This window comes from Lissotriton helveticus, chromosome 10, assembly GCF_964261635.1.
Source record: "Lissotriton helveticus chromosome 10, aLisHel1.1, whole genome shotgun sequence".
NCBI classification, from domain to species: Eukaryota; Metazoa; Chordata; class Amphibia; order Caudata; family Salamandridae; genus Lissotriton; species Lissotriton helveticus.
Window position 1 is genome coordinate 59992541 of NC_136071.1, and position 14929 is coordinate 60007469.

The 14929-nt window shown below is 43.1% G+C and overlaps 1 protein-coding gene across 1 annotated transcript in view; it reads left to right on the forward strand.

Moving 5' to 3' along the window:
• Positions 1–14929, forward strand: part of LOC144783889 (extracellular calcium-sensing receptor-like) — a 90608-nt gene that overhangs the window by 32807 nt on the left and 42872 nt on the right. Inside the window, exons 3-4 of the mRNA XM_078662632.1 lie at positions 5958–6794; positions 7012–7239. Coding sequence (XP_078518758.1) covers positions 5958–6794; positions 7012–7239 — 1065 coding nt within the window. The remainder of the gene's footprint in view (positions 1–5957; positions 6795–7011; positions 7240–14929) is intronic.

The window sequence follows — 14929 nt, forward strand, 5'->3', positions numbered from 1 at the left end:
CTGTAATGTTGGAACCTACATTCTCCGTTATTGATTGGCAGATACCTGCGGCACGATGGTCATATTGTTTGTATTTGTTGTTTATGTTTAATAAAAATATTTTAAAAAAATATATATCCATAAAAGTGCTCTTTCTTTCCTAGTTTGACGTGAAATGTTTTGAGGTGATCTGTCAAGAGGGGGTCGAGAAAAAAGGTGGTTCCCAAATCACATTTCCCACATTCATTTTCCCATAGGATTTTTAGTCAGAGCTACAGACTATACTGCTGAACATATTTACACCAAATTTGGCCGGAAAGCTTGATCTAGGTCCCGAAAGAGCAATTTTTTTGTTTTGGTGTAAGTCCGTTCAGTAGTTTTTGAGTAATTAGTAAAATAATAACTTTGCATATATAGGGACGCGGATGCCCCGCAGATCTTGATAGATGGCTAATACCACCTCAACCAGGAAGTGGTTGCAGCCATCTTAGGACCTGAGACTCAGTCCTGAGTCTTAAAAACACACAAAAAAGCACAGAGGGGCAGAGTAGGAATATCCTGACCCCCTGGGCTGGTTGTGGGTTCCCAGAGGGTCCAAAAATGTTTTTTTCTTTTTCATGTTGCCACAATTTCACTGAGGATCCTTAAATTCATGACGACATTTAAAAAAAAGCTTGTTCTGCTGCTGTTCTTTTTATTCAAGTCACCTGTGTGGGTCAGGCCCCAGAGGAATGCATATTTATAATTTGGGGGAGGGGGAGGCTGAATGTGGCCTTGATAACCCCAACCCATCAGGGCCTGGCTGCAAAGTAGATGAGGAGGGAGGCACAGCCCCCTCTCCCAGATCATTTTGGCCCCAGGGGGCCCCTATTTCAGACACAGGGACCCCGCCCTTCAGGTTCTGGCAGCATCTACCAGGGGAAGGAGGGCAGCATGGTCCTGCGCTCAGAGTCAACAATGGCCCTGGGAACCCATTGTCCAGGGCCGGCTCATGCTCTGTCCCGGGCGACCCACCTCCAGGACATAGCGGCAGGGAAACCAGTGTTTGCTCTTGCTTGGTGGGAGCAATTTCAAAACTCCAGCATTTTTAGCTGCTGCCAGTGCTCTGGCGAAATGCCATCTAACACTCAATGAGGGGAGACGGCTGGGGCTGCAGGGGCCTTGGGGTTCCCTCTGCAGCCCCCAACCATAGCGTGTTGGGTGCCCTGCGTAGAGGGATGGGGTCCCTGTGGCCAAAATCAGCCTGGGGAGGGAGGCAGCATTCCCCACTCCTTTGTAATTATAGTGCCGGGCCTAGAGGATGTGCCTTTGGGGGTTTGGCCACAAGGCTTAGCCACAGGCCTTGTAGGCCATGCTCCCCAATGCAGACGGCCAAAGACCATGCACAGCGTGGGTTGGCTGCATTTGGGAGACTGGTCGCAGGCCAGGACTTGTGGCCAATCTCAGCCATGCACGACTGAACGCCCTGTAAAGCGTAGGGTTGGCTGCATGTGGGGGAGGGTAGCTGCAGGGTGCACCACATGCATGGTTGGATTGACGTATGATAATTAAATATTACATTACGTTATGAAAAACCTAGAAATTCACTGAAAATCCAAAGGTTAAAGTAACATTATAGTTAGGTGAAATGTTCAGTTTTAAACTCTGAAAACAGATGAAATTCACCAGTTAGAGCTATCTTAAGTAACTATAACTTGGACACTTAGGTAACTATAACTCACGCCCCCCCATGCACTGCTAATTACCATACAAATGACATCACTCATGACATCTTTGAGATCATTGATAATATCACTGTGCATGGCGGGTACTAGTAATAGGTACTTTAGGGCATGAGCTACAGTGTCACGATTTTGATTGCTTACTTATCATATCGCGCTCGGACACGCAAAAGCCCTCCACTCTTCGCCTGCTTTATTGATTATTCGGTGGCGTTCGATGGGGTAGACCGCGCAATTTTGTGGCACAATCTGGTCCAATGGAACATCAACCCTGTACTGCTAAGAGCGATACAGTCCCTTTACCAAAAAACATGGGTGCGAGTTAAACTCTCGAGGGACTACGCATCTGTCAAGATCAACACAGACAGAGGATTAAAACAAGGGTGCGTGCTAGCCCCATTATTATTTAATTTATATACAGCGCACATGGAGAAGGCTTTGACTGGGGCTGCCTTGGCCACCCCAAAGATTGGTGGAAATAAAATTCTCTTCATGCAATATGCTGATGACTTGGTCCTTTTTGACCACACGAGAATTGGGCTACAAAAGTTGTTGACAGCACTTGCCGCATATAATGACAAAAACAGGATTGTAGCAAATCCAACCAAGTCAAAGGTGATTATTTTTGGTCTTCACCCAAGGAAGAAAGCTTTAAAATGGAGGCTAGGCAATCTCCTTCTGGAAACCACGCAGCGGTATATCTATTTGGGCATTTGTTTTCAGGAATCAGGGCTTGCAAGTGCCCACCTTAAGTCAATCCAAGTCAAAGGTAAATCCATCACCTATGCCATCTGCAAGCTGCAAGCCTCCTTACATAGCCCGTCTACCATGGCCATTAACAGAGTTCTTAAAGCCAAGCTTATGCCGGTTCTCAACTATGCTCTACAGGCATTCCTGGACAAACTGAACAATGAATTAGAAAAAATCCAGTGCAGAGCATATAAGAAAGTCTACCATCTTCCAAGATGCACTAGAAACACCCTCATCCGCCTGGAGTTCTCACTCAACCAGCAAAATCTGGAAGAGCTGGCCTCCTTAAGTAAATATTACTTTTTAACAACTGCGGCTCAGGAGAACACATTAAAGTCAGTCTTGAAGTATATATTCAGAGATCCCGGGAACCCCTGGTCGGACACCCTCGAAGTGGCTAAAACCCGCCTTAAAATTGCCATGGACACATGGAACCCTGAACATGTCAAATTCTTTGCTATCAAGAACGCGATTAAAAAACAAGTGCGGGCTCGGTCACGGGAACTGGACCTGGAGTCTCTGAGAAGAAAAGACTTGCATAAGACCCTGTGTTTCCCGCAAACCCTGCACACTTCCAAACATCACCTCACGCAGGCTGTGGGCCGTGTTGCCCTTCATAAGATTTTGGCCTATAGACTACATCTACTGCCCCTCAAAGAACTATCGGGCACATGCATCAACGGTAATTGCATTCGCAAACGGTGCAAATCGCAATTTTCGGCCGTTTGCGAATGCAATTATCAAAATTGGAATGCATCATGTATTACGCAATTTTAGGAAACGCAATCATGTTGCGATTTCTAAAATTGCGATTGCATTTAAGAAATCGCAAATTCAGATTTCTTAAATGCAATGCATGATCATTTTTAGATTGCGATTTTGCTGTTTGGAAGCGGTAAATTAGCATGAGGTTGAACCTCATGCTAATTGACCGAAAACCTTCAAACATGCACAAAAATGCATTTTTGAAAGTTGCATTTTACACACACACATGTCCTTTGGACCCCCCCTGCACCCTTGAAATTGCATTTTCAATTTGCGATTCGCAAATTGAAAATCGCAAATTATAAATGCCTTCCCATTGATTTCCATGGGCCTCTTGGCCCATAGGAATCAATGGGAAGGGTTTTCCTTAATTGCTATTCGCAATTTGTGAATCGCAATTAAGGAAAAATAAGAAATCGCTAAAAAAATTCGATTTTTTAATGCATAGCAATTTGCGATTTCTTAATTGCGATTCCTTAATTTTCGCAATTAAGAAATCGCAAATGGGCACTTTGATGCATGTGGCCGTTGATGCCTGCGGTAAGGCCAGCTCAGGAGTCTGGGAATGCAGGCTCTGCATGTACAAACGTGAGTCTCTGGTCCATCTCCTCTTCTGCTGCCCGCCCTCCGCCCGGCTCGTAGTCTTTACCTTAGGCCATTACTAAGACAATCGGGGTCACGCACTGCAGAGGAGGGGATTACTCATCTTTATACACTTAAAGCACATGGCGGCCTTTGGAAAGTTTATCTCTCAAGCATGGGCAAAGTTGATGGCTTCCACAAGCCGGTCTCCAGAGCCTCCTGCCGGACAATGATCCTTTTCTCAGCTCGTTTAGCACCTTTGGAGCAAATAGATAAACTGATCTCTTGCAATTTTCTTGGTTTTTAACTTTTGTAATGTTGTCACTTTTGTATTCTGGTTTTATGTAATGGTTTTTAGTAACCAAACAAATAAATTCATTCATTCATTCATTCATATTCCTTGCATCTAGCGAAGGAGGCATTTCTAAAACGGTTACCACACAACTGGTGGTAGCGTGCAGGCGTTCCTGTGACCTGCATTTTAAGGATTTCCCATTTCATGTAGGGTCAATGCAATGCCTATTTGCTGATACCTATTTCATAATGGCCCATGACATGTGTGGGTTATGATTATCCAGGATATGCATATTTGCTAATACATATTTCCTAATGGTTTATGACGTGTATAATACCTAAGTATTCATGTTATGGCACTATTCATGCTTATGACAATTGCCTAGTTGGGATTGTGGTCTAATGCATTTTACCAATATTAGAAAGTGCTATTTGTATGTATATCTTGTGTGGAGTCTCATTTGTGGAGTGCCTAAAGGGTCAAACCAAATCAAAATCAAATCAACATAGCTTTATTCGGTGTAAATAAAACAAACACCATAAAAGCACGCTAATACATTAAAAAAGAAAAACATTCACATATGACATCATAATCCATAATCAAAGTTAAAATCAAATTTACACATTTAGCTTTTCATGGGGATTAACTCAGTATAGAATCAATAGGGTATTAATACATGAATATATCATGAAAAAGAAATACAATTGTCTCTGTATATACAATATCATGATCCGTAATCAAAGTTAAAATCAGATTTACACATTTAGCTTTTCATGGGGATTAACTTGGTAAAGAATTAATAGGGTATTCATAGATGAATATATCATGGAACAGAAATACAATTGCCGCTATATATACAATAAGGTGCTAGTGCTTATAAATGCATACAATTATATGGAAACATATGTGAAGAAATTACAGTTGTTAGTCTTGTCTTTCGTATAACAGTAAATATTTTTTTCTCTTCCTAATAGAGAGTTGTACAAAACGAATGGCAGAGCTTATAATTTTCACATTATCCAAACCGCAAACAAAGTTAAAAGCATTTTTATAATTAAAAAGTCTGTTTCTTAAAAAAAGGGGTTTTAAAACGGATTTCCGAATACCCATATAAGAAGGACAAAATAGTATGAAACGCAAAGTTGATTGTAAGGTTTTATCGTCACATGGGCAAGGTGGTAATGTGTGGCACCATTTTTCAGTTTTTGGAAAGGCTATTAAATAATGTAAGGTGCCAATCCATAGCTTTGTCAGGTAAAATCTATGTTGTATATTCCTTACGAATGTCAAGTATAACTGAATGCCCCTCATCAGCAGGCGTTCACAATAACTAGCTATACCTTTCCCGTTCCTGCTCCATTGCGAATAAGTATCTTAATTTCAGATTACTTTTACTATAATCCTGTATGGAAATAGGATTGTTTTTATCAATATTTAATTCACATTTCATTAAAGGTTTAAAAATGTCCTCCAGCCATGGTATTTTAAAACTGTGGTCAAAGGCTAGGCAATCCTTTGAGGGGTCACTGCTGTGTGTATGTGTTACACAAACACTTTAACCATTGCCTCTAAATCATCAGTTAATTAGCTTGGCAGTGGGCACTGCTTTGAACATGACCGTTTTCTCAGGACAGCTTTGATTTTTCAATATGAAATACATTTTCAGATTACATCAAACTTATGCAGAACACTCCCACACAAATCAAGTGTTTCCGATTGTGAATTAAGTACCTTTTGCTCATTGTTAAATCATGCATATCCAAATGGTTAGAGTAAATTTGGAAGTCAATTATTATTTAGTGAATCAGCCCCTTTACATCAAATTATTTAAAAGACTACTATCAAGTTTTGTTCATGCTCAACAGATAAGTTATGTTGCATCGCTCCCCATCCTGAGTGACAAAGTGCAATTTCCGTCTTTCCTGCGGACAGTAGCAAGTGCCTCTTTCCAGGCGGATGCTTTGGTGCAATTACTGCTCCACTTTGGTTGGACCTGGATAGGAATTGTGACTGCCAACAATGACCTGGGCCTCTATAGCAGCCAGATGCTCAAGGAAGCAGCAGCACAAAATAAGATCTGCATAGACTTTTTTGAGACTCTTCCAACACAAATCAACAAGGAGTCCTTAGCCCGCGTCATTGGAATTGTGCAAAAATCCACTGCTAAAGTGATTGTATGTTACACCTATGTAGTGCACATCACTCCAATCCTAAAAGAGATTTCTCTACAAGGGATCACTTCAAAAATTTGGATTGGGGTTACAACCTGGGTTCCTTCAACTATATTCAGCAGGCGGGACTTGTGGGGAACTTTGAATGGCACACTTGCACTGGCAGTGTACAGTGCTGAGATCCCAGGCTTCAATGATTTCTTCTTCAACATTCACCCATTGAAAGACTCTGAGGATATTTTTATTAGGGCCTTCTGGGAGCAGGTCTTCAATTGTAAATTTGTGGATTCATTTAGTGAAATGAGAACAGAGAACATGACCGATGGGGAGACACTCTGCACTGGGACAGAAAAGCTACAATCTCTTGATGCTTCTGTTTATGAGATCAATTATTTCAGATTCCCTTTCTCTGCCTACATTGCCATCTATGCCTTGGCCCAAGCTCTGGAGGATCTTATACTTTGTAAACATCAAGAAGGTCCTTTTGCTAACAGATCATGTGCAGATGCAATGGATTTTCAACCATGGCAGGTTAGAACCCAAGTTCATTGTGTGCATGTTGCTTTCCTTATATTTCATCAAAAACAGTGTGAGTAGTATTATAACTTTAAAAGAAAAATAGCCTCAATCCAATAATCTAATCAATGAAGCTCAACATGACCCTTCAATAATAAAAGCAAATAAATGAAAATATTTTCAATATTCTTCTCTATCTCTGTGTAAATTGCTTTTTATGGTTTGTGTGCAGATGCTGCACTATGTGAAAAATGTTCACATTACAGCCTCTTCTGGGAGCCAGTTCTTCTTCGATACATCAGGAGAGTTCCCAGCATTACTGGATTTATTATATTGGCACATGACATCCAATGACACCACAAAATATGTGAAAGTGGGGACCTACAATGCCAGTGCTCATGTGGACTTTAAACTGGTCATTGATGAAAGTGCCATCTTTTGGGGTGGAAAACACATTCAGGTAAGAAAGAGTCTATTATTTTCTGCTCAAGAACAGTAGTAGGGAGCCGGCCCTGGCCTACTGGTGTGGAAATGTAACAATCCTGCAGCACAGCAGGGCTTACCATACTATTAATTTACCTAGTGGTTCACTAAAGCACAGTCAAAACAGTGGTTGGAATGAACAATTTAGAATACACATCAATGTGCAAGGTGGCACACCTATCAGTACAGAATGCAATATAATGACACTGGGATTGTGTATTTTTTATTTTAGTAACATTGATACAACAGCGTTCTTATAAATAATGGAATCAACCACATATAAATAGTACAACACATTATGGCACATTGTTGAAATGCCACAGCATATTGCATTGGTAACATCTGTCTCCCAGTTTGATGCAGGTACCTGCGTTTGAGAGCTACAGAGAGAGAGAAAGAGAGAGAAAGAGTGGCAGAATGTCATGAAGCGGAATGTATGGTCTGCGTCACATGCTCAGTACACTACTGACGTTTTAGAGAGCTTAGGCATGTGAGCATTTACCAGCAGTCTCAGACACAGAGACAGCTGCAATGAGATAGGTTGTTGATGATGATCGTTACGTATTCTTGATACTAGAGATGCGTATTGTAATTCATTGATCAGATGAGCATATTTGGGTTGCTGGTTGAGGGGGTGAAACACTACTTATGCAGCAACCACAAGGGTGAAACACAAGCAACGACAAATTAACCTGTGTTTAATCCTCTGGTAGTTCGGCACCAAAGCAGCCAGGCTTAACTTCAAACAGTAATAAAATGAAAACACTATATATGAAATATCTCACACTATTTAGAAAAATAGAGCAAAACTTAATAAATGATTTGAAACCAAAACAACAACAAAAATCAGTAGAAAGGAGATCTGCAAAATAGTGCCTAAAAGCACAAAGAGCCAATAGCGGGTATCTGGTTGCTCAGGCAGTCACAGGTTGGGATGGAGCAAGGCACGAAATAGGTACCAAGTTAGGCCAGCTAAACAAGATTACCTTAACCGATTGCGTGCTGCCGTCGGCCGTTGGCCAACGGGAGCACTACCTCGTTAGTGCTGCTGTCGGCCAACGGCCGACGCGGCCCCGCCCATTTTGCGGAAGTGCCGCACTGCCGCGAAATTGCCGCTGCGGCAAAGGGGTTAGATCCCAGTTTCCGATTACTCCGAGGTCCAGCATCAAAGATGCATATTGCAACCAAGGCCATACGACGCCCTGGTGTGGAGATGCGTCACATAGTGGTGTTTCCAAGGAGCCGTGAAGCTGCGATCGAGGATACTGTCAATGAAGGGCTTGCAATGCGAAGTCCTGCATTGAAGATGCAATGCACACCGGCTGGTTCTTAAGAAATTGTGGGGCTTATGATGCAGAGTTCTGCATCATCATTGAGGATGCCATCGATAAAGGGCTTGCAATTTACAACAGACTGAGTACAGGTGATAGGTGCAAGATAGGTGAAGGATGTTCTGTCCCAGAAGCTTTTGATCAGAAGGTAAGTCAACTGAACCGTGGAGTAACTCTGAGGTTCCTGGGTTCAAAAAGCATGTCCAGTCCTCCACTCAGGTAGCAGGACAGCAGGTATCAGGGCAATAGTGCAACAGAGTTGTAGTTCTCCTGACAGAGAGGCACAGCAGTTCTTCTGAGTCTTCCACAAGTACAGAGGTGTACTGAAGAGTTGGGTCTAATGTTACAACAGATCTGGAGGCTTTCACCCCCTGAGGTATTTGGAATTTTCTGCCTCCCTGCCCGTGTACCAGCTTCTCTTGAATCACAAAACACTTGTGTCAAACCCTTTGTGACTGTGCTCATGCGGAGTCTTTTTGATGTACAAGTGTGGTAGGTGACAGCTCCCCTCCCTCATCATGTAAGAGAAGGCCCATCCTGCCAACACCTAGTGCCCCCAACTGTCAGCTAAACCTAGCTATGTGACCCAGGATACAAAGAGCAGCCACCAAATGGGTAGGACAAGAAAATGTTGATTTTCTAAAAGTGGAAAAGTGGAAAAGAGATCAGAAACAAATGGAGGAGGAAGGCAAAACATTTTGGGAAGTCCACTCCAAGGCGAACAGGTCTAACAAGCATATGAGCACTGATGGTGAAGCTTTGAAGTGTTTCATGTTGCACTGATTGCATTCAGCAGATTAAAAACGCTCTTTCTAATGCTCAGTTAACATATGGGAAATAGTACCACACTGTGTCATTCTGGCTCCTATCCACTTTAACCATTATCTCAAATGTCTTGGTGTAATCAAAAGAACTCAGATTTCCAATATCAGCAATATTCCAATGACACCAGGTTCATTGAGATTTCCTCACCTTCTTTGCCATTTCTTCACTGCATCTATCAGTGTGGTGGATTCACTCAATGAATGCTGAGCAGGTGCAATGCTTGATTGGTTTTCTCAGAATTCATTTGTTGTTTCTCTAAAGGAAACTTTCCCTGCAGTTTTTTTAAACAACTATGATGATCACATTTGGAGAATTTTCTTCCTGCATCACAGAACCAATTTCTTATCTCTCTCTCTGAGACCACTTTGCGAGGTATGGCAGGCATGAGCAGCAAAAATCAGTGACAGAAGCCTTGGTTTAGATACCCTGGAGTTGTTACCAGTGTGAGTTTTGGACATATTCGACTTTGGCTGCCATTTCAAGGGTTTCTGATGGGGGAGTCAGCTGGGGCTTTTCCTTGGAAACACAGCAGTTACCCTAAGTCTAATTTAGACTGTTGTGAGGAAAGAGACAGTTCTTTAAAGAGCAGCATCTCATGACAATAGTACAATTGTATGTCAGCATTTTATTTGTTATTGAAGTCCACTTCTTGCTGCCCGTAGCTCAGATATGGCATTTGACAGCTGATCGTTTTATTTTATTTTGCGATAGTTATTATGTCATTTTTACTGCGTATAGTGCACATTTCGTTCACATATATACAAATATTAATTGTGGCATAGTGTTTTTTTAGGCCTAGTAGTGTAACTTGGCCCACCAACAGGTATGCCATATGTAAAAGTTCGACCTTCAATAAATGCTTAGATACACCGTAGAGGGATTAATCATCTTTATTAAGTAGTATCTATAGAGATCACATCTACATTTAAGTCCAGTTCAACTGTCGGCCTCCCCACTTCAACATTCCACATTGGCAACCAGTTTACATTCTGGAACTTATTAATTCAGAACACAATATCACCTCCTAACATTACCCACACAATAATACAGAAATAAATACGAGAAATATGCATGACATGCTTGAACAATAAAACAAGAATACCTATAGTTACTATGTTCATATTAACAAACACAATCTTGTAAGTGAAGAGGATGAAGGGGCCTGGCAACCTTACCCTGTGTAGAAAGTTCAAACAAGTCCAAATCAGTTCTAGAATCAGCGCAAGTTTCACACTTCACCCCTCTACTTGGATTCTAAAATCCTTTGGTCATTGGCCTTCACCGCATTTCTAAAGACCTTGATGTCTCTAAGGAGGTGATAAAATTTGGACCTGAGTCCATCTCTCCTTGGAGATTTGATCTTTACCCAATCTTCAACATCCACTACTGTCGTCTTCACAGCCTTTCATCTATCATACCAGAGCTTTCTTCTTTCCATTTCCTCCATCTCTCTCTCTTTACACTCTTCCGTACAACCCACCTTATCATCCACCAAGCTGCTCTTTACCATCACCCACAAGGGAGTTACCTGTGTGTTGGTGACCCTCCCTTTTTACAAATGAAAAGTAGATGACTGTGGTGTGAACCTATACTCGTAAAGTGTAGAGTCTCCTTTAGCACCATCACAAACCTTTCCACCATTCCATTACTTTTGTGCGTGTTATAGTGCTGCCTTTTTATGCTTAATACCTCTGACACTTAAAAATTCTTCCACCATTCTTGAGGTAAACTGGATCCCATTGTCCAACAATAGTAAAAGCGGAATTCTTTCCCACTCAAACAGTTCTTCCAAAAATTTAATCACTACATTAGATTCTAAAGAATTAACCACTTTAAGTTCACTTAACAAATTCCGCTTTGTTGAAAGGAGCAGGGAGGCTGCAAATGGAACTTACCAAAGAAGCTTTTGGCTTGATACCTGAAGCAGACACCAATTGTCCCAGATATTCTATCACCTTGATGTCAGATCAGCATTTGTCTGTCCTGAGAATTAGTCATGCCTCCTGTAGTCTTTTCAATACAGAGACCCCCTATTAACAAGCTCCTTAAGGTCCATCCCCAAAATAAAATCAAGACATCACCAGATACACTCTGACTCCATGAAGACCCACAAAAATGTCCTCCATTGCCCTCTGAAAAACAGAGGCAGCAGAGATTAGTCCAAAAGGCATTCTCAAAAATCGAAAGGTGTTAAACGGTGATACAAAGTATCCATGATCCCGAGATGAAGGGTGAAGCTTAAACTGATGATAGGGCAAGGTCAAATCAAGAGAAGTGAAATGCCTCGCACCCTCAAGGGAACACAACATTTGATTTATATTCGGCAGTGGGTAGTGATCAACCACCACAGCCTTGTTGAATTCCCTCAAATTAATGCAAAGCCTGGCCTCCCCTTTAGCCTTCTGGGCCACGACCACTGGAGAGACCATTCTGTGGCTTCAACCTCTTGAATGATGCCATTGTAACATAACATGTACATTTGTAAAGGGCACATATCACCCGAAGGTCTCAAGGCACTGAATAACAGATGTATATTCTTACCCAACTCAATGGTACACATTTTATCGACCTCAGATGGATGAAAGGCTGAGTGGACCCGCCGGGATTAGAACCTGTGACCATGAGATCGAACACAGGCCCCTACAGTGGATGCATTGTCCGGAAGTTTGTCTAATTCCCCCCTCATGCTCCTTTTACTAACAAAGGTACATTTCTCACTTTAGCCACTTTGGGAGTGATATTCGTCTTCGGCTCTATCTGATGCTTATAGTTTTTGAGACAACCCAATTATTTTTTAAATACATCGGGAAATTCGTCAATCCACTGCATACTACCTCAAGTCACTGCTCTAACAGGTGGTATTTCTCTCAGGCACACATATGGATCTAGAAAGACATTGAAATCTCTCTCATGGAACCAACTTATCAGGAAGTCTCCTTTCATTGAGGCATAAATCTTACCAGGAATGATCCTCCCTTTAAAGTCAATCGTACCCCAAAAATAGCCCAAAAGGTCCATAATTCAGGCTATTAGAATAACTTCTATCTATGAGTCGGAGTGTATATTCATAAACATCTATGCCAGATGGCAGGCAGGTGGAAAGGCCTCTCCGATCATTTCTAACTTGGATTCCTTTCTGAAGACTCTAAAGGGGTCCTCCAGTAAGATCAATGCAGGTGATTTTAATTGCATGTTTGAGCCTCTTGGCTATGAGGAAGGGAATCTAACCAGTGTGGAAGATGCGTTTTAGGGCGTCCCGCCATTATCACTTGCCCCAGTTATGAAATGGACTGCGGCTGTGCTTCAGCTTAAAAGTCTTACAATGGAGTGTGGGCTTCGTGCAGTAAATGGCAGATCAAAATCAGATACGAAAGGCAACTTTACCTTCAGTAATGGGGCAAGGAAACGTAGAATTGATTATCTTCTCATTCATTTAGAACTATGGCACAGGTTGAGGGATATGGAGGTCGTGAAAAGACCAGAGAGCGCCCATGAACCTCTTTTTATGACACTAGATGTGATCTGTACCCAGAACCGGAGTGGTATCCCAGACACAATACCATCAGATGTGATTATGTCCAATGACTCGCGCAGGCTAAAATGGGCACAGGTCACCGCGGATGAGGCCACTGTAACCCAAATCAAGCTAACGCTAGCAGATTCCTTGGTAGCCCTTTCCCAATTAGATTTTAATGAGGATACCTTATTAGCCCTTAGAGCACATCATGAGGCTCTGTTCGCCAAGCTTGAATCCTATCTGGAAAAACCTAGAGCGCGAACCAATAGGGGCCCAGGACTTAAAGCAGCTAAATGGTATGATGAGGCTTGCAGGAAGACTTACTGGGCTCTGTCCAGTGCAATCAGGGCAGGCTCTGTCCAGGAGGGAAGGACTAGGAGGGCGGAATATAAGACTATCTAACAATGGGCAAAAAAGGCCCACGATGAGAATCGATGGAAGGACCTGCTAGTAGCATGTAACGGTAACAACTGGTGTAGTTTCTGGCACTTATTTAAGTGGGGAGGTGACAATGCAGGCCCAGTACCTGCTAATAATGTTTTACAAGAAGCTTGGGCCACATATTTTCAGTCCCAATTCTCGTATCACATACACAACTCAGATCAGTTTAAGTGTATTGCCTCAGAGGAGATATTATCTTTTACCCTGCTAGAAATAGAATGTGCACTTTATGGGGTGTCTGCAGGTAGAGCCCCGGGGCCGGATGGCATCCCGGCAGAAATATTTAAATCTGACAGGGAGAATTGGCTGAAATACATATTCATCCTTGCCAATGGCCTGGCTAGAGGTGCTCCCATCCCAGAATCATGGCACGGGGCGGAGATCATCCCAATATTCAAAAAAGAGGACCAAGCCACCCCATCCGACTACCGGCCCATCAGTCTTATTGATACTATGCAAAAGTTGATGGCTAGATTAGTCCTGAGCAGGGTAAATAGGTGGATTGTTGATACTGAGATACTATCCACCTATCAAGCAGGATTTCGTTCCCATGTCAGCACTATAGACCCGGGCCCCCATTAAGATGGCAGGTGGATCGCCCCCGCCAGGCCGGCGGTAGCCACCGCTGGCCTGGTGTGGTCAAACCGCCCTCCATCCGTGCCGGCATGACCCCCCGCAATATTATTATGGCTGGGCGGTCCGCGGCGGACGGAAACACTGTCCACCACTTTTCCGCCCGGTCGCCTTGCGACCGGACGGAAAAGGGTTCTGTATGGTGGCGATGTCTATCAGACACCGCCAGCCATATTAGGATGGGCATTTTTCAATGCCTTTCCGTGGTGGCAATGCTGCCACGGAAAGGCATGCGGAATCTGCTTTGGGGGCCTGTTGTGGGCCCCCAAGGACTCCGGGGTTTGGGGGTGCACATGGGGGGTACCAGCAGTTCCATGAACAACATTGCAGGCACCGCGCGGTGCACAGCATGCTTTCCTGCCATTGTGGCGGGCAGTGCTGAGTGCACCGCCCACCACAATGGTAGGAATGCTGGATGCGCCCGCCACTGTGGCGGGCGCATCTGAACGCCAGCCACGGGACCCCCGCCCTTATGGCGGGTGGTCCCATACCATGGTGGGATGACGGGCAGACAACGTCCGCCCGTCATCCTAATGGGGGCCCAAGTCTTTAGATTTATGATATATTGGAACACAGTGATCTTAGCCGGGGGCACTCTCTATGCAGCATTTATAGATCTCAAATCTGCATTTGACTTAGCGCCCTGTAATAAACTTTGGGACACTCTTAAAAAAGCTGGGATTCACGCAGAGATCCTTTTATTCATCATTAAATTGCACAACTCTACTTATGCCCAAGGAAGAAGGGGACCGCAAGGGGAGACAACAGAAAGTTTTTTGGTTAACAAGGGAGTGCAGCAGGGGTGTGTCCTAGCCCCTACCCTCTTCTCACGGTTTATCAACAATGTGGTATCTTATTACTCTGATTATCCCACGGACGCTCCGACTCTTGCTGGTTAGAGTGTTCCATTATTAATTTTG